The 27,404-nt window shown below is 43.1% G+C and overlaps 3 protein-coding genes across 3 annotated transcripts; 1 reads left to right on the top strand and 2 right to left on the bottom strand.

The window, feature by feature from the left end:
* Window positions 1-5,352: 5,352 nt before the first annotated feature.
* LOC136429249 (UDP-glucuronosyltransferase 2C1-like) lies at window positions 5,353-10,257 on the bottom strand. Its single transcript, XM_066419112.1, has 4 exons — window positions 9,923-10,257; window positions 9,077-9,296; window positions 6,892-7,111; window positions 5,353-6,511 (listed from the first exon to the last, which is right to left on the bottom strand). Exons 1-4 carry the CDS (start codon window positions 10,247-10,249, stop codon window positions 6,229-6,231), a joined length of 1,050 nt encoding a protein of 349 aa, XP_066275209.1. The 5' UTR covers window positions 10,250-10,257; the 3' UTR covers window positions 5,353-6,228.
* A 2,334-nt stretch (window positions 10,258-12,591) lies between these two features.
* On the top strand, window positions 12,592-16,338 carry LOC136429865 (UDP-glucuronosyltransferase 2C1-like). Its single transcript, XM_066419944.1, has 4 exons — window positions 12,592-13,556; window positions 14,560-14,779; window positions 15,314-15,533; window positions 15,777-16,338. Exons 1-4 carry the CDS (start codon window positions 12,600-12,602, stop codon window positions 16,057-16,059), a joined length of 1,680 nt encoding a protein of 559 aa, XP_066276041.1. The 5' UTR covers window positions 12,592-12,599; the 3' UTR covers window positions 16,060-16,338.
* A 5,083-nt stretch (window positions 16,339-21,421) lies between these two features.
* Window positions 21,422-26,675, bottom strand: LOC136429248 (serine palmitoyltransferase 2-like). Its single transcript, XM_066419111.1, has 11 exons — window positions 26,658-26,675; window positions 26,071-26,235; window positions 25,059-25,207; window positions 24,764-24,909; window positions 24,444-24,571; window positions 23,800-23,893; window positions 23,365-23,690; window positions 22,809-22,935; window positions 22,340-22,475; window positions 21,797-21,926; window positions 21,422-21,552 (listed from the first exon to the last, which is right to left on the bottom strand). The coding sequence occupies exons 1-11, from the start codon at window positions 26,673-26,675 to the stop codon at window positions 21,496-21,498; spliced, it is 1,476 nt and encodes a 491-aa protein (XP_066275208.1). The 3' UTR covers window positions 21,422-21,495.
* Between the last annotated feature and the right edge of the window lie 729 nt (window positions 26,676-27,404).

Here is a 27,404-nt window from a genome sequence, read left to right as displayed (position 1 = left end):
CATGACGGTTCATAAATAGTAACTCGAGGACACTCCGGCAAAATGACAGCAGGACAAAAATTTCCAACTAATCATTAGAAGTTATTCCGTTATTCAAATTTCACAGTTCAGCAATACTAATTAAAAACGAAAACCGAGAGGTTACAACATGGCACGAGCCAGTCTTCAGATACATTAGAAGTAAATAGATATATCAACAACTTTGCATTGCGCACACACCGGCAGACCATATTCTTCTTACAACACGAACGTTATGTGGTAGTTTATTGCAATCATTTTAAGACGTTTACTCCCTGAGCTAAATTCTTTGTGTACAGCTCGTTTTAGTGCCTCGTCCTTCACCACGGACATTCGGGTATGTGCCCTGTCCATCATCCCTAAGGACTGAGGAATAGCATGCTTATTGCCTCGTCCTTCACCACTGAAATTTAGGTCTATGTCCTGTCTATCACCACCGAAGACTGAGGAATCATTGCCTCGTCCTTCACCACGGACACTCGGGTATGTGCCCTGTCCATCTTCCCCACGGACTGAGGAATCATTGCCTAGTCCTTCACCACGGACATTCGGGTATGTGCCCTGTCCATCAACCCCACGGACTGAGGAATCATTGCTGCGTCCTTCACCACGGACATTCGGGTTTGTGCCCTGTCCATCACCACCACGGACTGAGGAATAGCGTGCTTAATTCCTCGTCCTTCACCACGGACATTCGGGTATGTGCCCTGTCCATCATCCCTAAGGACTGAGGAAAAGCATGCTTATTGCCTCGTCCTTCACCACTGAAATTTAGGTCTATGTCCTGTCTATCACCACCGAAGACTGAGGAATCATTGCCTCGTCCTTCACCACGGACACTCGGGTATGTGCCCTGTCCATCTTCCCCACGGACTGAGGAATCATTGCCTAGTCCTTCACCACGGACATTCGGGTATGTGCCCTGTCCATCACCCCCATGGACTAAGGAATAGCGTGCTTAATTCCTCGTCCTTCACCACGGACATTCGGGTATGTGCCCTGTCCATCACGACGAAAGACTGAGGAATCATTGCCTCGTCCTTCACCACGGACATTCGGGTATGTGCCCTGTCCATCACCCCCACGGACTGAGGAATTATTGCCTCGTCCTTCAACACGGACATTCGGGTCTGTGCCCTGTCCATCACCACCACGGACTGAGGAATTATCGCCTCGTCCTTCACCACGGACATTCGGGTCTGTACCCTGTCCATCACACCCACGGACTGAGGAATTATCGCCTCGTCCTTCACCACGGACATTCGGGTCTGTGCCCTGTCCATCACCACCACGGACTGAGGAATTATCGCCTCGTCCTTCACCACGGACATTCGGGTCTGTACTCTGTCCATCACCACCACGGACTGAGGAATTATCGCCTCGTCCTTCACCACGGACATTCGGGTCTGTGCCCTGTCTATCACCCCCACGGACTGAGGAAGTATCGCCTCGTCCTTCACCACGGACATTCGGGTCTGTGCCCTGTCCATCACCCCCACGGACTGAGGAATTATCGCCTCGTCCTTCACCACGGACATTCGGGTATGTGCCCTGTCCATCACCCCCACGGACTGAGGAATCATTGCCTCGTCCTTCAACACGGACATTCGGGTATGTGACCTGTCCATCACCCCCACGGACTGAGGAATTATCGCCTCGTCCTTCACCACGGACATTCGGGTCTGTGCCCTGTCCATCACCCCCACGGACTGAGGAATCATTGCCTCGTCCTTCACCACGGACATTCGGGTCTGTGCCCTGTCCATCACCCCAACGGACTGAGGAATCATTGCCTCGTCCTTCACCACGGACATGCGAGTATGTGCCCTGTCCATCACCCCCACGGACTGAGGAATTATCGCCTCGTCCTTCACCACGGACATTCGGGTCTGTGCCCTGTCCATCACCCCCACGGACTGAGAAATCATTGCCTCGTCCTTCACCACGGACATTCGGGTATGTGCCCTGTCCATCACCCCAACGGACTGAGGAATTATCGCCTCGTCCTTCACCACGGACATTCGGGTCTGTGCCCTGTCCATCACCCCCACGGACTGAGGAATTATCGCCTCGTCCTTCACCACGGACATTCGGGTCTGTGCCCTGTCCATCACCCCCACGGACTGAGGAATTATCGCCTCGTCCTTCACCACGGACATTCGGGTCTGTGCCCTGTCCATCACCCCCACGGACTGAGGAATTATCGCCTCGTCCTTCACCACGGACATTCGGGTCTGTGCCCTGTCCATCACCCCCACGGACTGAGGAATTATCGCCTCGTCCTTCACCACGGACATTCGGGTATGTGCCCTGTCCATCACCCCCACGGACTGAGGAATTATCGCCTCGTCCTTCACCACGGACATTCGGGTATGTGCCCTGTCCATCACCACCACGGACTGAGGAATTATCGCCTCGTCCTTCACCACGATCATTCGGGTCTGTACTCTGTCCATCACCACCACGGACTGAGGAATTATCGCCTCGTCCTTCACCACGGACATTCGGGTCTGTGCCCTGTCTATCACCCCCACGTACTGAGGAATTATCGCCTCGTCCTTCACCACGGACATTCGGGTATGTGCCCTGTCCATCACCACCACGGACTGAGAAATCATAGCCTCGTCCTTCACCACGGACATTCGGGTATGTGCCCTGTCCATCACCCCCACGGACTGAGGAATTATTGCCTCGTCCTTCACCACGGACATTCGGGTCTGTGCCTTGTCCATCACCACCACGGACTGAGGAATCATTGCCTCGTCCTTCACCACGGACATTCGGGTCTGTACTCTGTCCATCACCTCCAAAGACTGAGGAATCATTGCCTCGTCCTTCACCACGGACGTGCGAGTATGTGCCCTGTCCATCACCCCCACGGACTGAGGTATTATCGCCTCGTCCTTCACCACGGACATTCGGGTCTTTGCCCTGTCCATCACCCCCACGGACTGAGAAATCATTGCCTCGTCCTTCACCACGGACATTCGGGTATGTGCCCTGTCCATCACCCCCACGGACTGAGGAATTATCGCCTCGTCCTTCACCACGGACATTCGGGTCTGTGCCCTGTCCATCACCCCCACGGACTGAGGAATTATCGCCTCGTCCTTCACCACGGACATTCGGGTCTGTGCCCTGTCCATCACCCCCACGGACTGAGGAATTATCGCCTCGTCCTTCACCACGGACATTCGGGTCTGTGCCCTGTCCATCACCCCCACGGACTGAGGAATTATCGCCTCGTCCTTCACCACGGACATTCGGGTCTGTGCCCTGTCCATCACCCCCACGGACTGAGAAATCATTGCCTCGTCCTTCACCACGGACATTCGGGTCTGTGCCCTGTCCATCACCCCCACGGACTGAGGTATCATCGCCTCGTCCTTCACCACGGACATTCGGGTCTGTGCCCTGTCCATCACCACCATGGACTGAGAAATCATTGCCTCGTCCTTCACCACGGACATTCGGGTATGTGCCCTGTCCATCACCACCACGGACTGAGGAATTATCGCCTCGTCCTTCACCACGGACATTCGTGTTTTTGCCCTGTCCATCACCCCCACGGACTGAGGAATTATTGCCTCGTCCTTCACCACGGACATTCGGGTCTGTGCCCTGTCCATCACCCCCACGGACTGACTGAGGGATCATTGCCTCGTCCTTCACCACGGACATTCGGGTATGTGCCCTGTCCATCACCCCCACGGACTGAGGAATCATCGCCTCGTCCTTCACCACGGACATTCGGGTCTGTGCCCTGTCCATCACCACCATGGACTGAGAAATCATTGCCTCGTCCTTCACCACGGACATTCGGGTATGTGCCCTGTCCATCACCCCCACGGACTGAGGAATTATCGCCTCGTCCTTCACCACGGACATTCGTGTTTTTGCCCTGTCCATCACCCCCACGGACTGAGGAATTATTGCCTCGTCCTTCACCACGGACATTCGGGTATGTGCCCTGTCCATCACCCCCACGGACTGAGGAATAGCATGCTTATTGCCTCGTCCTTCACCACGGACATTCGGGTCTGTGCCCTGTCCATCACCCCCACGGACTGAGGAATTATCGCCTCGTCCTTCACCACGGACATTCGGGTCTGTGCCCTGTCCATCACCCCCACGGACTGAGAAATCATTGCCTCGTCCTTCACCACGGACATTCGGGTCTGTGCCCTGTCCATCACCCCCACGGACTGAGGAATTATCGCCTCGTCCTTCACCACGGACATTCGGGTATGTGCCCTGTCCATCACCCCCACGGACTGAGAAATCATTGCCTCGTCCTTCACCACGGACATTCGGGTCTGTGCCCTGTCCATCACCCCAACGGACTGAGGAATTATCGCCTCGTCCTTCACCACGGACATTCGGGTCTGTGCCCTGTCCATCACCCCCACGGACTGAGGAATTATCGCCTCGTCCTTCACCACGGACATTCGGGTCTGTGCCCTGTCCATCACCCCCACGGACTGAGGAATTATCGCCTCGTCCTTCACCACGGACATTCGGGTATGTGCCCTGTCCATCACCCCCACGGACTGAGGAATTATTGCCTCGTCCTTCACCACGGACATTCGGGTATGTGCCCTGTCCATCACCACCATCGACTAAGGGATCATTGCCTCGTCCTTCACCACGGACATTCGGGTATGTGCCCTGTCCATCACCCCCACGGACTGAGGAATCTTCGCCTCGTCCTTCACCACGGACATTCGGGTCTGTGCCCTGTCCATCACCACCACGGACTGAGAAATCATTGCCTCGTCCTTCACCACGGACATTCGGGTCTGTGCCCTGTCCATCACCCCCACGGACTGAGGAATTATCGCCTCGTCCTTCACCACGGACATTCGGGTATGTGCCCTGTCCATCACCCCCACGGACTGAGGAATTATTGCCTCGTCCTTCACCACGGACATTCGGGTATGTGCCCTGTCCATCACCCCCACGGACTGAGGAATAGCATGCTTATTGCCTCGTCCTTCACCACGGACATTCGGGTCTGTGCCCTGTCCATCACCCCCACGGACTGTGGAATCGTTGCCTCGGATATGTGCCCCACAGACTAAGGAATCACAATGATTGTCTTTCACCACGGGCATTTTGTACCTGCCCATCACCCCCGCATTGTACATGTTCATTAGAAAAAAATGCTGATGTTGTTCGGTGTAGCCTTCTCAGGATTTGTATTGGAGTCATGAGAGGCACTAAACACGAGGCTGTTAGCCGAGGTTGGATTGGATTTTCTTGCCGGCAGAATCCAAAATCATAAGTTGTTCCAATTTTGTAAAATAACTAATGGTATAATGAAACTGAAAGCTATTTTCAAATATCCTTGTTATTCTCAACTTTACTTGTGGAATCGATTTCCCTCTAATGTCCAATCTTCTCTCACGATCAGCATTTTTAATTGGGTTAGATACACTACTCAACAGACCGAGAAAACTCGATTTTCTCTCATAGCTATAAACAATCTGAGGTTTACATGACAAAGCTTCTTCTAAACTTTAGTCAAACCAACATCTATTTCAACACCATTGTATTTTTTATCCTACAAGTAAATGTGGTTACCATAGTGAAGCAACTAAACATTACCTTCTACACTGAGAACATTACCCTATCCAAAGGAGTACTCTGTTATCATCCCTTGCAAATTAAGTTGACCTACAGCAACTTTAAGACAGTACATTATGTTCTTTGCTGCCACAAAGGTCTATGTCAGTTTTACATGAAAAAAAACTTCAATATATTCGATATCGTCCACACATTCATTCACATATTTGCAGTCTCTCTTGACTGATAGATCACAAACTAGTATTGTTCCTATTCATTTTCTTTATCCACTCGACATAAGAGATCGTGTTTTTGCCTGATACTCATAAACATATGTGACTAAAATAGATAAAAAGAATTATTGAAAAAACAACTGCAGATGTTGTTGTGCCCGGCGTGTCTTTAGTGCGGTATAATTTATTGATGTCAGAGTGTGCTGACTTGAGCATATATATGTAAACGTCTATCGATGGAAAGATAATCCTGTTAGCAAAAGGACACAAAACAGACCTGTGGACTACTAAAATGTAGGTAAATACTTTTTTAAAATCATAGCGTGATTAGAATTCCTAATCTTAGTGCAGAAAGCATACCTATATTAGGAATATCAGACTAAAAACGAGGTAAGATTGGTAGTTTATATGTCTACTGAGACTTAAGCTTGCCACCATTTTTATAGCACATTTTTCTGCAGACGAGAAACCAGCTGCACCACACGGTTCCAATAGCAGCTGAGCAGACGGCCAGCAGGAACGCAGCCACGTCCAGCAGGTAGTACTGGTACCACGGCAGATCGACGGCGCGTGCGCGGAGATGGGACAGTCGGCCATGTTTGATGGCGTGTTCTATCCACCAGACGGCCCGCTTCATGGGCGACTGGGGCTGGTCACGGTACAGGCGGGACAGGCGGGCTGCGTTCTCACGGTAGCTTTAGAGATGTGTAAAATAATAGAAAACATATAAATTGATATACCATGATAAGCTTCAAGGGAAACAGTTATGACCATTTGATCATTGTCAGCCAAAATTGGATGAAGTAACGAAAAATAATACTACAAACGTATACGTATACAGGAAAGCATCTAAAGAATGTAGTCATCAATAACGACTCTGAAGTTTTGATCCTATACTAATAATTATCAGGCGTAATACTGAAAAAGCATCAATGTCCACCAAACAATTTTGTACGGATTTCTACTCATTCTGTAATTGGTTTTGCTTTCTCAATACCTCAAAGCTGCAACGAAGTTTGTCGGATGTATATGCCACGCCGTGTATTGTGCATTATTTGTCTAACATAAGCAATACCTGTTGTTGGTGAGAATATGAGCAATTGCCTGGTACAACTGGTCCGTCGTGACCGTGCTTAAGTCTAATTTCACCCCCAGTCCCCTGGCCACGACCCGAGCGGCGTTCCCGGGTTGATCCGCAGCCAGTGGCAGACAAACCATGGGCACGCCGTGATGCAAGGCCTCGTACACACCGCTGGACCCAGCGTGCGTGATGAAGACTCTGGTTTTGGGGTGACCTTTAGCAAATCGAACAACGCAAACAAAGTATAATTTGCACTGTAAGCAATACTTTATGACATTGTTGTTGTTCTAACCCTGATTTGCATCGACTCGCATTAAAATAATTTACATACAGTCATTTATTAAGACATCAGTTTGGAATCACTTACATATTTTAGAAAACTAAAATAGTCCAATTTTCTATTTCGTTTATGACATGATAATGGTGTTTGCTACATGTTGAAATCTTGCTGATAGACCAATACTGTTTAATTTTTTTAATATTACTTATCAAACTTCGTAATCAGATGATGGTAATATTCAAAATAGAAAGGCCGCCCTTGTAAGCATACATACCATATTTCAATCCATCTCCCTCTGTATGCAAAATGAACGGTTGGTATCAACCTTTTTTTAAGAACTGTTTTATTTTTCTACCAATAAACGGACTATGCTCGACGTCAAAATTAATTTTTCTGAATTTCTTTTCTATGCATACCTTTGAATGTAACGTCGAGCGATAGGCGGTCCTGGTTTACGAGGCCGAGGGTGCCTATAATCTACTTTGCAGTAATTTATAAGATTTATTAAGGTTCATGTTCACGATTCTGACAGGCATTTTTTTTACTAAATTCGCTAATTTTAGTATTAAAAGTGTAGTTTTTATGTGATTTTTTTTGCTGCACAACACCTATTTTCGTACATTAATTGCATCTTATGTAATGTAATTTAGCTCTTAGGATCTAATATCATACATGATGCTAACTGAATGACGCCATCGTTCTAAATAAAAAATGTCGGATGATACTATTAGCTTAGTCTATTTTCACTTTAAATCCGTCACTACCTGGTATTTTTTATTTAAAAAAACATTAACGTTTTCATTGTGTTTTGCTGAAAAAAAGGTATTTTAACACTTCGAGATGGCGGATCCAATATAGCCAATCTCTTCAAAAATATATGATGTCATTTCATGCTCTTGCTATTGACAATCAGAGTCTTGGCAGACTTGATATTTTATTTTTCACGCTTTTTGTAATTTTTTTGCATACCTTTAAGTTTTATGGGAATACAATATTTACAAGGTTGCAAACAATAAAATCGCGGAAATAACGTAATATCACCCCATATTACCTTATTTATAACACCAAAGTTTGCATATTAAATCTCTTTTACTTGTACATCATCCCTTAAAAATTTTATTGTCATACGATGAGTATATTAGGATTAAGGGGTCCTAGTATGACCGATAAAAGCCTGGTCTGAAAAGGGTTAAGAAAATATAACACTTGCGTAGATGAGAATATTCTTCATTCACCATAGTTTGGCAATTAGTCGGTTTATCAAGTCATTCAATGCAACGAACGTGATTTTAATGCAACGTTGATCAACAGTCCATAATTAGTTGCGTCAGTTTAATGTTTTTAACGTAATATCTTGGGCTAACGACACATACATGTACAAAATTCACTCATTCAAGTTACCCGGTCGCTCTCGTACAAAAAGCTACCGCTATGCCTATGTCCAGGTAATTTGGCTTTCATATGATGAGGCAGGATTACAAAATGTTAATTTTATTCTGAAAATAGACAAAAATCCTAAATTGAATTATATAAGGTGGTAAATTATGCAAAAAGTCTACGTGAAGTCGTGTGAGCATATTTTCTACCCCGCCCCCTGCCAAATTGCAAATCATGTCTTATTTATTACACAAGAGCCAAGGATATAGGATTTTTTTTGGAAGTAACAAATAATTCCAAACTAAATAATGTTAAGTTGTGTACGCAAAAATAATCGTAAAAGGCTAAGATGAATTCGTTTGAAGATTCGGTAAGAGAAGAAAAGGGGAAGAACAGGGGGGGGGGGATATTTCACTCCTACGTACACCTGTAGTATAAATATGCCTGTGGTACAGTGAATTCGAAATATCAAAGCAAAATGTAATCATCCAAAGTATCAACCAAAAGCTTTTTTTTACGTACCTAGCAGGTCGTTTTGCGGCAGCCAGTCCAGCAATTTGATGTTGTTGCTCAGACCGGTGGGCTTCTCTCCCGCGTACCGCCACACCACCTTCTGTCGGAGTCGGGCGAAAGCTGCAGTGAAGATTTCTCTCCTCTTCGGCGACATTGCTTTCACAACTGTTCCAAAGCTGACAACTATCACCCCATCGTCTCCAGCACTCTGGTAGAACGACTCTAATACCTAGGCATAAAACCACGCATATTTAACCCATGATCTAAAACAAGTCAAAATGTTCGTAACAGCCATTCTGAATGTGATATTGTAATTACGTATGTCAATAGTAACAATCTGTAAAGTGTCTTTTTAATCCTTAGCACTGTGAAGTAGCCGTTTGGCACCCAATTCCCTATTGGTTTCAGAATTAGGCAGAAGGGAGAAGGTTGCGTAGTTCTTGACATTTTTTATGAGAAAGCAATGCTCTAATTGAAATCTTCGATACGAAAATGACAAAAATTATAGCAAGGTCTCATATCTAAAAACTGCATTTTTAGCCCAGCCTAGAAAAAGACGTATTTACCTATCGCATGTTTTTCTTTGGCTTTGTATAGCTTTATGAGAAAAATAGAATACTAATACTTTTTAGACCTGAAATTTGGTAAATTGGAAATGGACATATTCCCTTACCGGGCACATCCCAGTTCTTCCGTAACCGGTGTAGTGCGCGACAAAAAAAAAGTGACGAAAGAGTTTTGAGGGTCTTGGTTTCAGTTCAGATTTCTCATAATGTGCTTCGAACTGACATTGAATGCTAACATGGCTGAAAAGCGTATGATTACAATGAGAATCAACAATGCAACTTAACTTACTTTAGGTAGAGGAGAGACTGCACCGATGTGTAATCCACCGATCTGAACCATGTTGGGCATGGAGGGACCTGGGAAGTCCAGAATGTGGTCAAATTGACGCAGCCACAAGTCCGTCTTGGATACGACGCTCTGGATGGTTTCTTTTTCATTTACATACTTGCGGACCAGTCCGTCATAAGTGTTACTCGCAACCCAATCCGCCATCATGGGAGCAAGAGTAAAGAAGACGACGTTCTGTACTCGCTGTACAAATGTCATGTGGTCGGTAAAATCAAACCCAATAAATGGCACATAAGACAAACCGAGCGGAACACCTGTAGACGTCATGTCGAAAAAATAATTATCACCACGGTTGATGGCGATATAAGGGGCGTCCAAATGTGCTGCAAGTATGGCGCCAATCGGAATGCAGGAGTCAAAAACAATAACACTGTATTGTACCGCTTTCAACCGACTCATCATGTCAATGTCCCCTAGTAGAAGGTCACAGTGTTTCGTTATCAAATTAGATATATTGATACCAGCTTTTATATATCCGTAGACCGACCTCTGCGTCATATTTGAATGGTTGTGGTCTACATATCTATTCCCTAATGCACTGGTTCCTTGGTCATTGAATGTTTCAAACTTGAAGTCGGGCCTCTCTGCCCGTCGTTTCTCCGCGATGTCTTCTGGTACAACGGCCGTGACGACATGACCCCTGCCGACTAAAGCTTGTCCGACCTTCGCTAACGTGAACCAGTGGCTCTCAGCCCATGGTGTGGGTACCAACAGAACGTTCTCTCCCCGGATTCTATGCCGAATCAGAAGACACAGAAGAAAGAACAGAAGATTGGAAGATTTGGATCCAACTCCCATGTTGTTAGGCCTAGTATTTCCAGATCTGGTACTCACACTTGCAACTGCAAAAATATGAACAGTGGATTATGATAATGATGATGTTCAGTTTTAATGCAATCTATGTTAAGGCATTTGAAGACGCCCCCCCCCCCGTTAAATGCCATGCTTGCGTATATTCATAATGTCGCCTACGATTAAGAATTGTGTTAGGTAAAGGTGACCCTTTACCGTTTATTTCAGTCTTTCTTCTTTAGTGGTCTACCAGAAAAACGTTGTTTTTGTTAAAGGACAGTCATGACTATGGACCATACTTATGTCGTGCTTCATAGCTCGAGCTCTCGCTTGAGAACTGGCTTTTTTCATAATACACCTCGGCATACGGACCTGACATGAAATGAACACTTATGGGTACCGCTCTGTTACCTAAGAGTGTTCTATTTCTTTACAGAGTGTCTACGTCATTCTATTGACATTACAACTTGAATAGACTTACCTCAAAAGATGGAAGGGCAAAGGTGGCAAGGACAGGTGACAACCTGCTACGGTGGGGGAAGACCAACTTTGCAGCCTGCAGCTGCGGTGAGGACCCCCAAAGCCTACAACATCTGGTGCACAACTGCAGACTTTCACCCACCTGCACAGACACAGACCTTCGAGAAGTCAACAAAACTGCACTGGACCGGGTGGAGAGAATGAGCGACAAGCTATGATGATGACCTCAAAGGGATGACAGTCAGCCGCAGATACAAGAATATCTGTGCACCCAGTCATTCTTCAAGTGACTCTCCTCGGCGCTAAAAAATCTGAACTGCCCTGGGTGGGGCTGACTGCGACGTGTGGCTGCTCAACCAGAGACGCGAAGACCAGTCCAACGGGTTTTGTGCCATCGCCTGAGGGGAGGGGAATTCTTGACTCTCGAGATCCAAATCTCTGCCCAAGGACGTCGGAACAACACTTACCGTGAATACAACAGATGTCTCAAATACGAGTGCTGGCAAGGTCATACGGTTCGTATTTTGAGAAATTTATCTTTAATTTTCTAACGTTACCCCTGAATATTCCCGTTAACGAAGAATGGAGGGGAAAATGTGATGCGTCTGCTTGGAAACTAAACAGATCTTATTTGGGGCTAGCTGCCGCACCCTGCCAACGGTTTTACACTGTGGTATCCCAGTAATTCACCTGGTGCCAAGTGGGTGCGCAGTTAAGCTAAAGGGACTTTTAATGCCGGAGCAGATCAGAACGCAGTGGGTTTTTTCAGACAGGTAAGCGAATTTCCATAGTACGGCTTCTAGTATCATTCCTAGCAAAACCATTCTAAGTGGGACAGGTAAAGTTCCCTATCAGCCTTCATAATCTCTACTTCTCCTGTCGGGGCAGTTAGTCCTCATAGTGATCAGAGCTTTTCTCCCTGTCCTGAATGTTGGGGGTGGGGAGGCGGGTTTTCTTGACCACCACCCTCATTACTTGATACCAATGTTACAACGAATTCACCAGTCATTGTGTTATGATTGGCATGTAACATGAGGTCATTGTGAAATCGTATTAGAATTCGTTTCCCAAAATTGTCATCAAACTGTAATTTCCCACAAATGTAGGCAATACATCCCACTTGTATTAGTTGCCTTAAAAGGCGAACTCTGCTGCAAATGGCAATACCTGATGAAATGTGTTCCACAGAGCTTGGCAACCAACCTTATTGTCTTAACGACATGATATGTGACCACCAAATTTGCAGAGCATTATTTAGTGGTTTGTTATATCGTTGTAAGATACAACATATTGCAACAGATTCCATTAAATACTGAATATCATCATTTATCATAATCCATTGCACATGTATTTTGCAGCTTCAAGGGAGAGGAACATCTTTGATTTCTATCTGCGTTCATCAAAAAGATTGGGAAGTATCAGGTCTAACAACATGGGAGTTGGATCCAAGTCTTCCGATTTCCTGCTCTTTTTTCTGTGTCTTCTGATTCGGCATAGAAGCCGGGGAGAGAACGTTCTGTTAGTACCTACATCATGTGCTGAGAGCCACTGGTTCATGTTAGCGAAGGTCGGACAAGCTTTAGTCGGCAGGGGTCATGACGTCACGGCCGTTGTACCAGAAGACATCGCGGAGAAACGACGTGCGGAGAGGCCCGACTTCAAGTTTGAAACATTCAATGACCAAGGAACCAGTGCATTGGGGAAGAAATTTGTAGACCATTACCATACACATATGACAGAGACGTCGTTCTACCAATATGCCAAAGGTGCTATCATTTTATCTGAGGTGGTAACGAAACACTGTGACCTTTTACTTAAGGACGTTGACATGATGAGTCGGCTGAAGGCAGCAAAACCCAGTGTAATAATCTATGACGCCTACAGTCCCATTGGCGCCATACTTGCAGCACACATGGACGTCCGGGTCCCTTTAATCGCCATCATGGTTGGGCGTGCTGATCACTATTTTCTCGATATTAAGGCTACCGGTATTCCACTCGCTTTGTCATATGTACCATTTGTGGGATTTAATTTTACCGACCACATGACATTTGTACAGCGAGTACAGAACGTCGTAGCCTTTACTCTTGCTCCCATGCTGGGGCGTTGGCTTGCGAGTAACACTTATGACGGACTGGTCCGTAAGTACGTAAGTGAAAAAGAAACCATCCAGAGCGTCGTGTCAAAGACGGACTTGTGGCTGCGTCAATTCGACCACATTCTGGACTTCCCAGGTCCCTCCATGCCCAACATGGTTCAGATCGGTGGATCACACATCGGTGCAGTCTCTCCTCTCCCTGAAGTAAGTTAAACTACTTAAAATACTTTGTTGTTTTTTTCCCTCCCACTACTGAGGCTGACATGTTCCGTTGCACCTGTTTGTGTTATCGTGTTATCATAGTAAATACACTATCAGTAAAGTGGTAGGGAATGAGAAAATGTGTTACCACAAAGGTAAGCCTTGTGGCAAGGAAAGGAATTAGAGTTCAGGGCAGTAGAAGTGGTATAATTGGTCGTTTTTTAGACATGGCAGACAAACCAGACCATAGGGTCAAAGGAAGCGGCTACTAATTTACGGGGATGTCTTGGTTTTTTTTGTCTTTTGTTTTCGTTTCAGTTAACGTTACATTCTTATATAAAATCTGAGTTGCATGATTGATGAACTAAAATTAAACAAGACATACTTTACAGAGGCGTTAGGTATTCAAACAATGATACTAATGCTTCACCAAAGCTTTATATAATTAGGGATAAAATTCATTCCGATGATAAAAATCTTGTGACTTTGTATATGGACAGTGTGGTGAAAACGCTTGCATCAAACAGGAGAATCGAATCGTGTAAGTTAAATGCGTTCTATTAGTACCTAAAATGATATACAGCGAAGACCGTTGATAAGCGGGAATGGGTTTCTCTATGGTGTGATATATTAGCTAGCGTCTGGATAGCAAGGCGTCTCGTCAGTTATCTTTAGACTACTAGTAATATATGTTTACTACAAACTAGGAAATACGCAAAAAAAATCATAAACCTCATTAACATACTTATTCAGAGTTTTGGTATAAAACCTGGTTTTCCAGTCCTATCCGTAGTCACTGACGAAAAACGGCGGATGCTGTCTGAAACGTCTGACTGTTTCAAATTTATCCAGTTGCTTGAGCAACTATTTTTGGCGTAACTTCATAGTCGTTGACTATGTTTACAAATTGATACTGTTGCCTTAAAGTGTAACACTCGGAATGGCTGATATGTAAATTTTCACTTTTAGATCAGTTTTAATACAAATGTGTGGTTTGTTCGGCTAGGTATTAGAAGCCTTCTTCCAGAGTGCTGGAGATGAAGGGGTGATTGTTGTCAGCTTTGGATCAGGTGCCAAGGCGATGTCGTTGGAGAGAAGGGAAATCTTCGCTGCAGCCTTCGCCCGACTCCGACAGAAGGTGGTGTGGCGGTACGTGGGAGAGAGGCCGACTGGTCTGGGCAACAACACCAAACTGCTGGATTGGCTGCCGCAAAACGACATGCTAGGTATGTTTTAAAAAAACCAAGTGTTTCAGGATTATGCTTTGGATAGTTGTATTTTTCTGTGATATTTCATTTATAGTTTTCCCCCGTGTCTTTCATATTTTTGTTCTACCAAATCTCCAAATGCATTCATCAAGTCATTCCTTGACCAAATGATCGATATATTGCGACATTGAGATAAGGTACGCAAATACCCCGGACTTGTTTCGTGAAGGCATTATTTTTTTTTGGGGGGGGGGGGGGTATTGAAGCTAAATGACAAGAATTTTGGTATGGGTGGTATGGAGCTCATTTACATTTTTGGCATAGCTAGCTTAGCAATATTCATTTTTATTTGTAGCTTGGTCATCAAGAAATGTACTATTTTCTGAATATGCAACTGATTCCCGAAATGATGTCTTAATAAATGCTTGTATGTAAATTACTTTAATGTAATTCGATGCAAATTGGGGTTAGAAGAACACCAATGATAAAAAAAAGTATTGTTTACTCTCTAAGTTGTACTTTATTTGTCTTGTTTGGTTTGCTTTGCTAAAGGCCACCCAGGAACCAGAGTCTTCATCACGCACGCTGGGTCCAGCGGTGTGTACGAGGCCTTGCATCACGGCGTGCCCATGGTTTGTCTGCCACTGACTGCGGATCAACCGGGGAACGCCGCTCGGGTCGTGGCCAGGGGACTGGGGGTGAAGTTAGACTTCAGCACGTTCACGACGGACCAGTTGTACCAGGCAATTGTTCATATTCTCACCAACAACAGGTATTAATGATCTTGCCCACCCAAATAACACAAGTCCAAAGTATAGGGTCCCAACTTCAGAGTCGTTATTAATGGCAACATTTTTTAGATGCTTTCCTGTATACGTATACGTTTGTAGTACTGTTTTTCGTTACTTCATCCAATTTTGGTTGACATTGATCAAATGGTTGTCATGGTCCCCCTTGAAGCTTATCATGGTATATCAATTTAGATGTTTTTCTACTATCGTACACCTCTCTAAAGCTACCGTGAGAACGCAGCCCGCCTGTCCCGCCTGTACCGTGACCAGCCCCAGCCACCCATGGAGCGGGCCGTCTGGTGGATAGAACACGCCATCAAACATTGCCGACTGTCCCATCTCCGCGCACGCGCCGTGGATCTGCCGTGGTACCAGTACTACCTGCTGGACGTGGCTGCGTTCCTGATGGCCGTCTGCTCAGCTGCTATTGGAACCGTGTGGTACAGCTGTTTTCTCGTCTGTAAGAAAAGTTGCTATGAAAATGGTGGCAAGCTTAAGTCTCAGTAGACATATAGGTTACCAATATTGCCTCGTTTTCGGTCTGGTATTCCTATGCTACCTACACCAATGTTAGGAATTCAAAGCAGGCTATATATTAGGGGTTCAGAGGTATATTTTGTGTCCTCTTGTAAACAGGATATCTTTCCATCGACATTTACATATATGTGCTCAATTCAGCACACTGCTGACATCAATAGATTATAGCGTACTAAAGACACGTCGTGTACAGTAACAACAGCTGATGCAGGTGGGGTTTTTTTTCATTCACATAGGTTTATGATTATCAGGCAAAAGCACGATTCCTTATGTAGAGCTATCTTATTAATAAAGGACATAGATATAAAACAGGAATATAGACACATTATCAACCTTATACATAAATACACAGTGGATAAAGCAAATGAATTGAAACAATTACGAGAAACTACAAGTATGTGAATGGATGTGTGGACGATATCGAATATGCTGAAGTTTTCTAAAATGCGAAAGTGACTAGACCTTTAAGCTTGAAGCAAATAACATTATGAGCTGTTGCTGTAGGTCTACACTATTTGAAAGGGATGATGATAGAGTACTTTTATATAAAGTTCACAGTGTAGAGGTAGTGTTTATATGTTTCACCACTAACCACATTTACATGTAGGATAATTAATACGATTGTGTTGAAATAAATGGCTAAAGTTAAGAATTAAGGAGCCTTGTGATATATACCACGTATTGGCTATAGCTAAATACTACAATAGCCCGGATTTTCTGATGCAACAAGATGTTTTAAGCGCCCCTGTGTAATTGTTTTTAAATTTTAGTCCCCCCCCCCCGCTACGCCAAAAATTATGAATATTGTAGGTCAAAAGTTATCAAAATGCCAATTACCTTTTTGTCAAAAATTCATACCATGCCCACATTTGGTAAAATCTGTCTAAGTGCTTTGCTATCTGGTTTCCTGGTGGGGTTCCCAGGGATCTTTGCAACTTTTAAATCCGCATCACATTAGAAGCAGAATATTGCAACACATGTGTCAGTGATTTTCGACAAAATGTGCCATTCTGATGAGGGAAAATTTAAATAACATCTACATATTGCAGCATTTTGTCTCTAATGTGATGTGGTTTTGACTCAATGACAAAACTTGCAATTGCATTCACCATAATTGAACTTTGGCAGGTCCAACACTAACAAGGTCAAAAGCCAAGAACGAAGATGAAGGGGTGGCCTAATGGTGTCTTGTCTTAACAGAATAATACGAATATTAATGCATGCTTTATCTCCTTAGCCTTGCACGGGCTGTTGAAGTCCAGCAAACCAGGTCTATTCCTGGAAAGATTCTTGCAACTTAAGTTTAAGAGACCACTGGCTGTTCTGCAACACATATACAATTTTGAAGCAAAACATTGGCTGCAGAAATTAGGCACTTCACAACTGCTTCCTCACCAATATGAATCGGCCACAGTCCAGACGAAGTGAGAACTTGTCATTAACGAAATCATAGCCACGGTGGGTTTCCCTCCCTCTTAAAAGTGGCTGTCGCTTCAGAAGACCGTTTAAGTGAGACACCCATGACATTTAAAATAGCCACATATAAGATATGACAATTTCGTTTTGATGATGCTTTACAATTCCTTGACTTTCTAAAGGGGTATTTGATGTCATTTGTGATCCATCTTGCTGAACAAAATGTTTTTAGCAACTAGAAAGGCCGTCATTTGCTTCTGAGCAAATACAGCATGTTTCGCCCAACCTCCAACCATGCAAAAAATGGACTGTCCCAAAATAACACTTGGGCAAATCGAAATTTTAAGAAAAAACTTCTGCCCAAAAGTGAACTATTGCAAATTCATCCCAGTAAGAAATTGAGATTTCTCAATTTGACCCCATATGCAAATAACAGACTCTTCCAAAGGCAACCTATACATAAGGCACCATTCTAAAATACTTCCACTCAAAAAATGGATCACCTCAGTCCAAAATTGAGTTTAAAAGCAATTAGTCCCTGTGTTAAAAAAAATCCCCACGGGCAAGAATGGTCTTCAACCATAATATGGGTGAGATACAAAACTATGACCCCCCCCTTTGTTCGAATGGATGCTTCAAGAGTAAACATTTTTGGTTGAGAATTTTTTTATTTCAAAAATCGTTTAGAAAGGCTGTATGCCAAACATATGTATGAGGGCCAGTGTACATTACTAAGGCAGACACATGACAAATTTCACATCATTTTGGTCTAATACATAGGAATTGGAGATGTGCGTCTTTGTTCTGAAAATAGCCAAAAAATTAGAAAAATAATTCTAGTAATATGCCAAAAGTGTTAACAAAGCCAATTATGTATCGATACACTTAAAAGTGGTTTGTTTCCAAATGAATATCACATAAAAGATAAAGTTCTGTGTGAGTTGTATGTCTTCCTCCTTGTATTACTTCTACCCACAACTGGACAATACAAACAACCCACTTTAAAATTGAATTTTAAAAATTTTGGTCCCCACGAGCAACAATGGACTCTTCCTAAAATACCCCCATATTACATGGACTCTTCCAACTTATCCTTTCCCATCCCCATTGTGAAACATACAACCGTATCAAATTCCAGGTCATTTGGTTTGAATACAAGGACACAGGAGCCAAAAATGTACTTTTTTGGTCTATAAATGGCAAAAAAATCGAAAAATTAACGCTTTTAAAGTGGTGTATGCAAAATATATTACAAAGGCCATGTGTAAATATATCATAGGCACCCTCACACCAAATTCCAGGTTATTTGCTTTAATTACCATGGCACAGGAGCCCAAAATGTACATATTTGGTCCGAAAATGGCAAAAAAACACATTTTAAGTAATGCATGCCAAAAATGTAAATAGAGTCCTGTCGACATAAATCATAAGCATCTCCATACCAAATTTCAGGTCATTTGGTTTAAATACCTGGACACAGGAGCCAAAATATACATTTTTGGTAGGAAAATAGCCAAAAAGGCCGTAAAATTATTTCTGGGCAAAAATTGAGATGCCACCATATCTATATTTTTTAAGAATACATTCAACTACATGTGTACCACATTTGGTGCTTTTAGACAAATTTGCACAATTTTTCAGCTATGCCGCTGGACTATGAGGGAAATTGAGTGTTTTGTCGGTCTTTTGAATAAAAAGATGTCATAGAATGACATATTTTGTATTCAGCTATCCCTTGGGATCCGCCATCTTTGATCGGCAATCTTGAACTTTGTGAAAATACATTTCAACTTATAACCCCAAAACTCAATGTTAATAGCCTAGAAAGCTAATCTGAATGTTTTTGGTTATCAATAAGAAAATGCTAGGTTGTAACGAATCTGAGGGGGGAAACGTCTGTTTCGAACTAATGATATGGTCTGCCATCTTGGATTTTGACCGATGACGTCATCATATAAGCATACTTTTTTAATGTTAAATCATGAAAATCACATTGAATTACATATTATGGTAATCATGTAGCAAAACTAGTGTGGTTGAGCAAGAAAACCTTAAAGCCGGTTAACCCGAAATCAGTGAATTCCGTAAAATAATCCGTTGCTATGGCAACACAAAAATCGGTAAGCCTATATTACTTTTGCCAAATAGATCTATAAAAACTCACTAAGTTTGGTGATCCTACCACACGTCTTTCGGCAGTTATATGGCGTCAAAGTTGGCGAGGGCACTTTTAGCACTCCTCCCAGTCTATATAGGGTTAAGTATATCTGTGACTTGTGAACTGTATTCAATAAGCCGTTGCCGGTTGCATGCTTTTCCGTGCCCGACCTCAGTTTCATCCTGACTGGCCATACAAATCAATTTCCTATAGAGTATAAAAGGACGAAAAAAAAACAAGCAGTGCGCCGGCATATGAATGACCTTTTTTTTATTTGCACGACAACTATATACGTTAAAATATATGGCAACAACTGTTTAACATATAATGCAGCGTATAGAATAAGACTTAACATCCTAACTAGGGGTGGGTACCGGTACAGAAATTCAGGTCCGGTCCAGGTCCAGGTCCAGAGGGTCAGGTCCAGGTCCGGACCTGTACCTGTACCTGATTATAGTAGTGTCGCAGTACATCATATTTTGGAGAGCGAGACACAAGTTAAGGTCTATGTGAGTCCTACAAATTATGTTCAAATTGTATATTAGAATAATGTGATAATTCTCGGTGCACACTAATGTGCACTCGCCGTCTGTTGACTCATCTACATATGATTAACAGCTAACGTCTTCGCAAAAGGAAACCACGACTCGTTAAATCTGCTTATTTTGTATTAGACCGGTTATGTGCGACCGCCTGCTGGTAGCCTGGTACTGTGAATTTTCTAATCGGTCCATAGGCCGGTCCACTGATTTTTTCTGGACCGGTTTTTTTGGACCGGTCCATAAGAAAATACCGGTTTTGTACCGGTACACAGTACCGGTACCCACCCCTAATCCTAACTATTGACACAATAAGGGCTAGCATGTGTCTTTGATATAGTGTTACAATCGAGCGGGGCTAGTCATTTCTTTGGGTATTTTTTAAATGACAAAGCAGTCTGTTATATATATATAAGTAATTCATGTAATAAAAATATTTCTCCTTGTTAAAAACAGTTTTCAATTTGTAAGTCATATGTTAGACTGTTTACTCATTCAACCATCATTGATTAAAAATTCCTTTCAGTAACTTCCGCAAAAACTTCCGCACCTCCGTGAGTAAACCAAATTGACTCTAAATAATGTAACATATCGTGATATACACGACAACCCTAGAAGACTGACTCTTAACGTAACAGAAATTACCACGAGCCATATACCAGATGTCACTTCATCATGTGTTTTGTACCATGTTTTTTTTAGAATTATTCTATTCAGGTAAGAATACACTGCAGAGGTAGTTGTTGTTAGGACTATTAGGGACCAAATGGTGAAAATACGTTGGAGCATATTGACGTCTTAATCGCGTGAAATTCGCACATATTCACGAAATTTGAATGAATTATGGGGGTACCATGTCACAAAGGTGTAGTTTTTGCTAAAATACGCACCTATAGAAATATGGAGGCGGTCTATCTGAATATGAAAATGTAACAATTTGGTAGTTTTTTTTTTATATTTACGCCCCTATGCCCTGTGGATACCCCCTGAAGTTTGTACCATAGCTATGTACTAAACCATTATAAGGGTATGCTAGCAAACAGACTTAATATACTTTGAGGTCAAAAGACATTACAGTGAATATCTGAACCCCAAATCTATTCTCCACACAGATATAGTCTATTCCCAAATCACCCCCATTGCAAGAATCGACTTTGGTGGACCATCTCCATATTTTTGAAATGCGTATTCTACAAAGTTGTTTTTTATACACCCCCCCCCCCAGGTCTCAGTAGACAATGTGGCGTCTATTAAGACGATTGGCTACAGGCCGATTCCAGTGAGATACCCGCTTTAGAGGGAGTACTTCAGCTGCATGCGGTCTCCCAACTCACTGATGGAGTCCAAAACCTTATTTCAGAGAACAGGCAGAGATAGGATACATGTTTGTACATGAAGTTAAAAACAGGCAAACGAATGCATACGTATGAGCAAATATATATTTCCTTTTCAGTCGATCCGTCGAAAATTTGGAAATGTTCTTTTCTTAATGTTTGAAATTCCGGTACCACTTTGATACAGACAAAGTAATAACCTGTAGTGATGTATGTTACTCGGATTATAACACAGGGAAGTGATGGTAATTTGTATGTACCTTGTCTAGCATTTGTCGCGTGTGGGAAGCAGAGATGCACATACGAATCCGGCCCTCGGTCATCGGTGTTGCCGGAAAGACCGCAGGCGCACAAGCAATATTTCTCTCGAAAAGGTCCTCCACGAGGGCTCTTGTACAAGAGAAATAATACGTCAGTCATTGATTCAGCTTACTTTACATCCAAACTGCGAAATGACGTTCGAGTCTCGCTATTTACATCCTTCGGTTTCCTGCCGATTACCTTAGTTGGTTTTGTTTGCGCTCTCCAAGCTTTATATAGAGGAGTTGAATTTTACTAGGGATTAGGGAAAACGTCCATCCCGGCCCGGGGTCTAGTAGGTACAAAACTGGTACTCATCAGCCCTTTTCGTCCAAAATCCCGTATGAAGAGCACCACCTATCAGTGTCCTATTGTGATGGGATCACTAGGATCGACTTGATTTGGCCCGCTGACCCCTAACATGTTTTTTTTATCGCCAATCGTGTTTTAAAAGCAATTGTACTAATGCTGGTATGTATTTTTCAACACGTTGAGTAACTTACAGGATTTTTGCAGGCACACAGACGAGTAAAGGTACAACAGGTGAATCCTCATCACCACAGACGATAAAGCCCATCTCCCGCAGACGCTGTCGGAAATACCTGGTGTTTGTTGCCAGTCGGGCAATCCTGAGTTTACCTGCTCAGTGATATGTGAAATTATACAAAGAAAGAATCTTTATGAACCGTGATGTAAAATCCCTCTCACAATTTGATTTCATTTATCCGATACTTACAAAAAGTTGAAACACCTCTCCCATACAGCTGGCAGAATTTTAATGTTGTATTTAGAGATCATGAAGATGTCATTTAGAGAGAAATCTAACACTTGATTTTTTTATCTTCAAGTTAACCATAACTGATGTTTGTATTAAGTTAGTTAACACCGAAAGTATAAAATCAGCACAGCCGGGTAGTCACGTCTTTATGGCCGTATTTCGTCTATTTTCCCAAGGCATTCAGCAAACCATACCTTTGTCTGTACCATCCTCACCCATAATTATCTTCATGGAGGATATGATTTGTTGTGCTACTGGAGCTGACATGGAGCACGCGTAAAGCGTGCTGTGGGAGTACGCTCGAAGGTGGTTGATCAATTCCTGAAAAAGAATATGATATAGTTTCTAACAAATTCTATATTTGACCATCTCCCTTTGACCAATGAATATTTGAATGTTTTTTTTGGCGCAAGGGGTAACAAAACCACGCTGCTTTGCCATATGGATCAAATTCCGTGGATCAGTGGGCTGGAGCTCAACTTTAGGGTTGGCCTCATATAGAACATGTTGTAAAAAATGTAAAGGATTGCATTCGTTTCTAAAGAGCTTCAAATGTAAACCGCAAGCGTCAATCCCCTGCCCTTGAAGAAACCGATCACATTTCGTGAAAAGAGTGGGAGGGTTGCAGTGTGCTGGGCTAATCACACATGCAGTAGCGAAGCCGCATTGCACTTCTAGACCAGATATTGTTATGCTTTCTCCAGAGTCTGAGGTTCGATCGCTTTGCCTTACGTACTAGGTAAAACTAACCTTTGATCCTGCAATATAGCCCCCTGCAGCCCCAAAGCTCTTGGTAAATGTGCCCATCATAATGTCCACGTCCCTGGGGTCCACCCCCCAGTGCTCAGTCACCCCCCTGCCCGTCTCCCCCAAGGCCCCGATGCTATGTGCTTCGTCCAGGTACAAGTAGGCCCCATATTTCTTTTTCAGACGGATGACCTCGAGCAGCTTGACGATGGAGCCCTCCATGCTGTAGATCCCCTCCACTATGATCAGGATCTTCCTCCATGCCCAGCGTGTCTTGGGTCGGCCGTTAATGATTGCTTCCCTCAGTTTCTCCTCCAAATCGTCTATATCTGGTAAAATAGTTGGGTTTCTTATGACGACAATTTCCGGATGATGTTTGCAAGAATTCATAACAAACGTCGAGGGCAGAAGACCATCTAGCAAATACACTCTGCTTACCGTTATGTTTGAAGACTTTGATGACAGATCCAGATAGCCGCGCACCCAACACGATCGAGGCATGATTCTTCTCGTCACTCAAGATCAAGCAGCCCTGAGAATACAGCATTTCTTTTCGTATGTTTCAGTTGAAAAGCCTGGTATCTGACATGAGACTAAAGATTACCCAGATGACCTGCCATACACAGATTTTGACAACCATAACTCATAGCCACGCACCTTTATGTTATCATGTTTATAAAATCTTACTTGCTTGTGTGTTTTCCCATTGCCACATATCCTTTGCGGCCGTGGTGCAAACATAACGTCACAGATACAGGTACGTCACAAAAATCTAAGACTCATGTCGGCCTTAAAATCCACCTAGGCTACCTATTCTGCTACATCTGAAAACAGATACCTACTTTACCATCCACGAGGACTGGGATGTTCATTGAATTGGTACAAAAATGTAAGACTCATGTCGGCCTTAAAATCCACCTAGGCTACCGATTCTACTACATCTGAAAACAGATACCTACTTTACCTCTCCACGAGGACTGGGATGTTCATTGAATTGGTACAAAAATGTAAGACTCATGTCGGCCTTAAAATCCACCTAGGCTACCTATTCTACTACATCTGAAAAGTTAACAGATACCTACTTTACCACCCACGAGGACTGGGATGTTCATAGAATTGGTACAGAAACCCATGCCGAAGGTGATGGCGTCGTCCACACCCAGGAATCTTGCTGTTGTCCTCTCCAGTTCTTCATGTATTCTGTAGTTACCTTTTGTTATAAAGAAATAGATATTTATCAATTAGAACCGCAACTGAGTAAGCCTGCATCTTTGGCCCCAAGACAGGCCTCAAAACATGGACCACGTCATCATCGATCAGTCTTGAATTGATGAGCAAGAAAGTGATACTTCAGTATGGGAAAGACTATCATTGTAGGCTAAAGTGCCTTGAAGAAACTTACCGAGCTCATGTCTGGTGCTGCAAACTCCTGCACCGTATAGCTGCAAGGCATGGGCAGTGGCATCTACACAAGGGCCCTCATTCTCCGCAAACCCAAGGTAGTTATAGGAGGCAAGATTGATACATCTCCTCTTCCTTCCTGTTAACCTAGAGAGAAATACGAGTCTCACGTTTGAATTATCCAAAAATGTAATGGGGAAACTTCAGCTGTTTCAATGGAATATAAACAAGAAATGTTCCAATTGTGTCAACTATAGATGTTTTGTCCGAAGCAAAACAATTCTTATATAGCTAACCTGAAGTGCCAATTCCCATCGTCACTGGTCCTTTCCAAAACGTCAACTTCTACCGTGGGAGGACTGCTGATCGGTCGGCTAACACAGTGATTCACGCGCTTGAGAATATTCCTGTCGACGAAACTCTCAAATGACACGGGAACAAACTCCTGCGAAAAGAGCAATACGAATCCTTAATGCTAAGGAAATATAACATTTTCTAACTAGCATTGTTCCAGGACTGTGGAAGAGTTGTACTCAGGTAAGAAGATGCGCGTGCCCTTGAAGGTGATTCGTTTTGCAGGTTTAACGATAAAAAATGTAGCGGGGGCCTTTTTTCGACCCTACTTCCAAAAGCCTCATGAGTGGTGGCCACGGAAAAAAGCCTTCTACATATTCTGGACACAGCAAAATGCAAATCTATCAACATAAGACCCAAGAATGTATGATATCTAAGAATTGGAAGGGGGGGTGACGTAAACACTAATCCCCTGACCATTGTCTTACAAATGTCAGTGTGCACACACATGAACACAAAGGTAGCCTGCTCAGGAGCACTCTCAGCTACAGCGAAAATTCACCTATACAAAAAATGACTAAGCAGACATAAACTTTTCCTACGCTATTGTTGCTCTCAACCATTGCAAGTATCTCAACGTTAGGTATTTTTGAATTCGTTATCATGTTGGGTTGCAGCCATAACTGCGTCTTTGTACCCGTCGCTCACAATCAGTTATGAAGCTCTGCTTTTATCGTCCGTTACCATAAAAATAATTGCCTTTCTGTCCGACTGAAATAGTCACCTTCGCCGAGAAGGTTATATTTTACCGAGCGTGTTTTTGTGTGTCTACTAGTGAACGCGATAAGTCAACAATGCCCGGATGGATTGTCTTCATATTTAGTCTGTCGGTAGGTATGTATAAAATCTCAAGATGATTAGGTTTTAAGTAAACTACTTTGCATAATTAAAAAGGAAAGTTTATTCAAAATCATTTACTCGGTGAGTCCTGAATTTATCGAATTATTTCCTGACCTTCATATTCTTTCTCCCATCGGCAGAGTGATTTTTGTCCAGCCCGATCCTCCTTAGAAAATCTCGCAGGTAGCCAAACGCAACGAGAATAGCAAGGCTGAGGTACGTCCACCATGCTGCCAGGAAAGGTGTTGATTCATAATCTTCCGAGGACTTGCGACCACCCTGGTAGAGGTACAATGAAAAATCAAGGTGCATGATAATGATATAATATCATAACGTTACGACAAGAATCTGGTTCTCGCTCTTAGGTCTGCTACTTGCAGGGTACAATATTTGCATATCAACATCATCATCATCATCATCATCATCATGCTCCATATTGAACGAATGTGTAGTGAGGATTTTTCTGGGTACCAGTATAGTATCTATGCCATTATTGACATAAAGGTTTTCTTAAGGCAATAAGTTTTTGGTGTAACACAAAGAACTTAGTAGTCTTTATCGTCACATTTATTATATAGCGGTATTAAATCATCTGACGTTTACATCTTTACATCAGCATTACGGTATTCTCTTATTCTCTTATAATACATATGCACATCAGCATTAAACATTTCAATCACGTAGGGAAGGGTTTTGCATACCTTGCGAATGCTAACCATGCTTTATTTTAGGCACAGCTAGATAGATCTGCCTCCTAGATCCTGGAATGCACGTCATATCATGAAACATATGACTGTTTGAGTCAATAAAATTAAATAGACGACAAGTTATTAATGAGTAAATGAAAGAAATGTCATAATTGTGTCAAGTGTAACTGAACGTTAGTTGTAAATGCTGCACTGGTGTTAGACAAAGCCATGATTGTTCTATGGTTGCATGTATACGTAGATAAAAGTGATGAAAAGTGGAATGATGCAGTTTCCAAATGTTTGTCTTTGTCCAAATATCTCATGTATGAGTAAATTCTTTTTCTGAAAATCCGTTGGTTTGTTAACAGTGCCGATGGGATGGATACGTATTAATACAAGACAATCAAATTTAGCAGTTTATCATATTTAACAACCGGATCAGCAGACTGCTCGATGAAAAAGACATAAAGGTTATAAGGATATTTACAGGTGAAACTTTGAAACAATATGAGGTAAGAAAACCCATCCTACAGCGGCGTCATCAAAAGTCTCCCGGAGATACCCGATGCATATGACGAAACAGTGACCATTAGGCCATGTTGTTTATTGGACGGATGGCATCCGCGCAAGCATCAATTTTCGTCCGTTTCCAAAAATAGAGTAAAAAGTTTTCAACCATACTGTAAATCGTACAAAGCAGCTGAAAAATGAGAAAATACATGCTCACAGATTGCAAAAGAAAATTTCGGAAAATGGATA

The sequence above is a fragment of the Branchiostoma lanceolatum genome, chromosome 3 (genome assembly GCF_035083965.1).
Source record: "Branchiostoma lanceolatum isolate klBraLanc5 chromosome 3, klBraLanc5.hap2, whole genome shotgun sequence".
NCBI classification, from domain to species: domain Eukaryota; kingdom Metazoa; phylum Chordata; class Leptocardii; order Amphioxiformes; family Branchiostomatidae; genus Branchiostoma; species Branchiostoma lanceolatum.
The sequence above is the reverse complement of the archived record's forward strand: the minus strand, read 5'-3'. Positions and strand labels throughout refer to the sequence as shown.

Bases quoted from the DNA above. Each gene is read 5' to 3' on its own strand.
- LOC136429249 (XM_066419112.1), bottom strand. From the start codon at position 10,249: ATGACGTCTACAGGTGTTCCGCTCGGTTTGTCTTATGTGCCATTTATT. The intron at 7,112-9,076 runs GTACGTAAAAAA...GATTTGCTAAAG, and splicing joins GCCGCAAAACGACCTGCTAG to GTCACCCCAAAACCAGAGTC. The intron at 6,512-6,891 runs GTATTGCTTATG...ACATCTCTAAAG, and splicing joins CATATTCTCACCAACAACAG to CTACCGTGAGAACGCAGCCC.
- LOC136429865 (XM_066419944.1), top strand. From the start codon at position 12,600: ATGTATTTTGCAGCTTCAAGGGAGAGGAACATCTTTGATTTCTATCTG. The intron at 13,557-14,559 runs GTAAGTTAAACT...TTGTTCGGCTAG, and splicing joins CAGTCTCTCCTCTCCCTGAA to GTATTAGAAGCCTTCTTCCA. The intron at 14,780-15,313 runs GTATGTTTTAAA...GCTTTGCTAAAG, and splicing joins GCCGCAAAACGACATGCTAG to GCCACCCAGGAACCAGAGTC.
- LOC136429248 (XM_066419111.1), bottom strand. The intron at 25,208-26,070 runs GTCAGGAAATAA...CTCTTTTCGCAG, and splicing joins ATGGGAGAAAGAATATGAAG to GAGTTTGTTCCCGTGTCATT. The intron at 23,894-24,443 runs GTAGGTATCTGT...CTGTATTCTCAG, and splicing joins CAGTCCTCGTGGGTGGTAAA to GGCTGCTTGATCTTGAGTGA.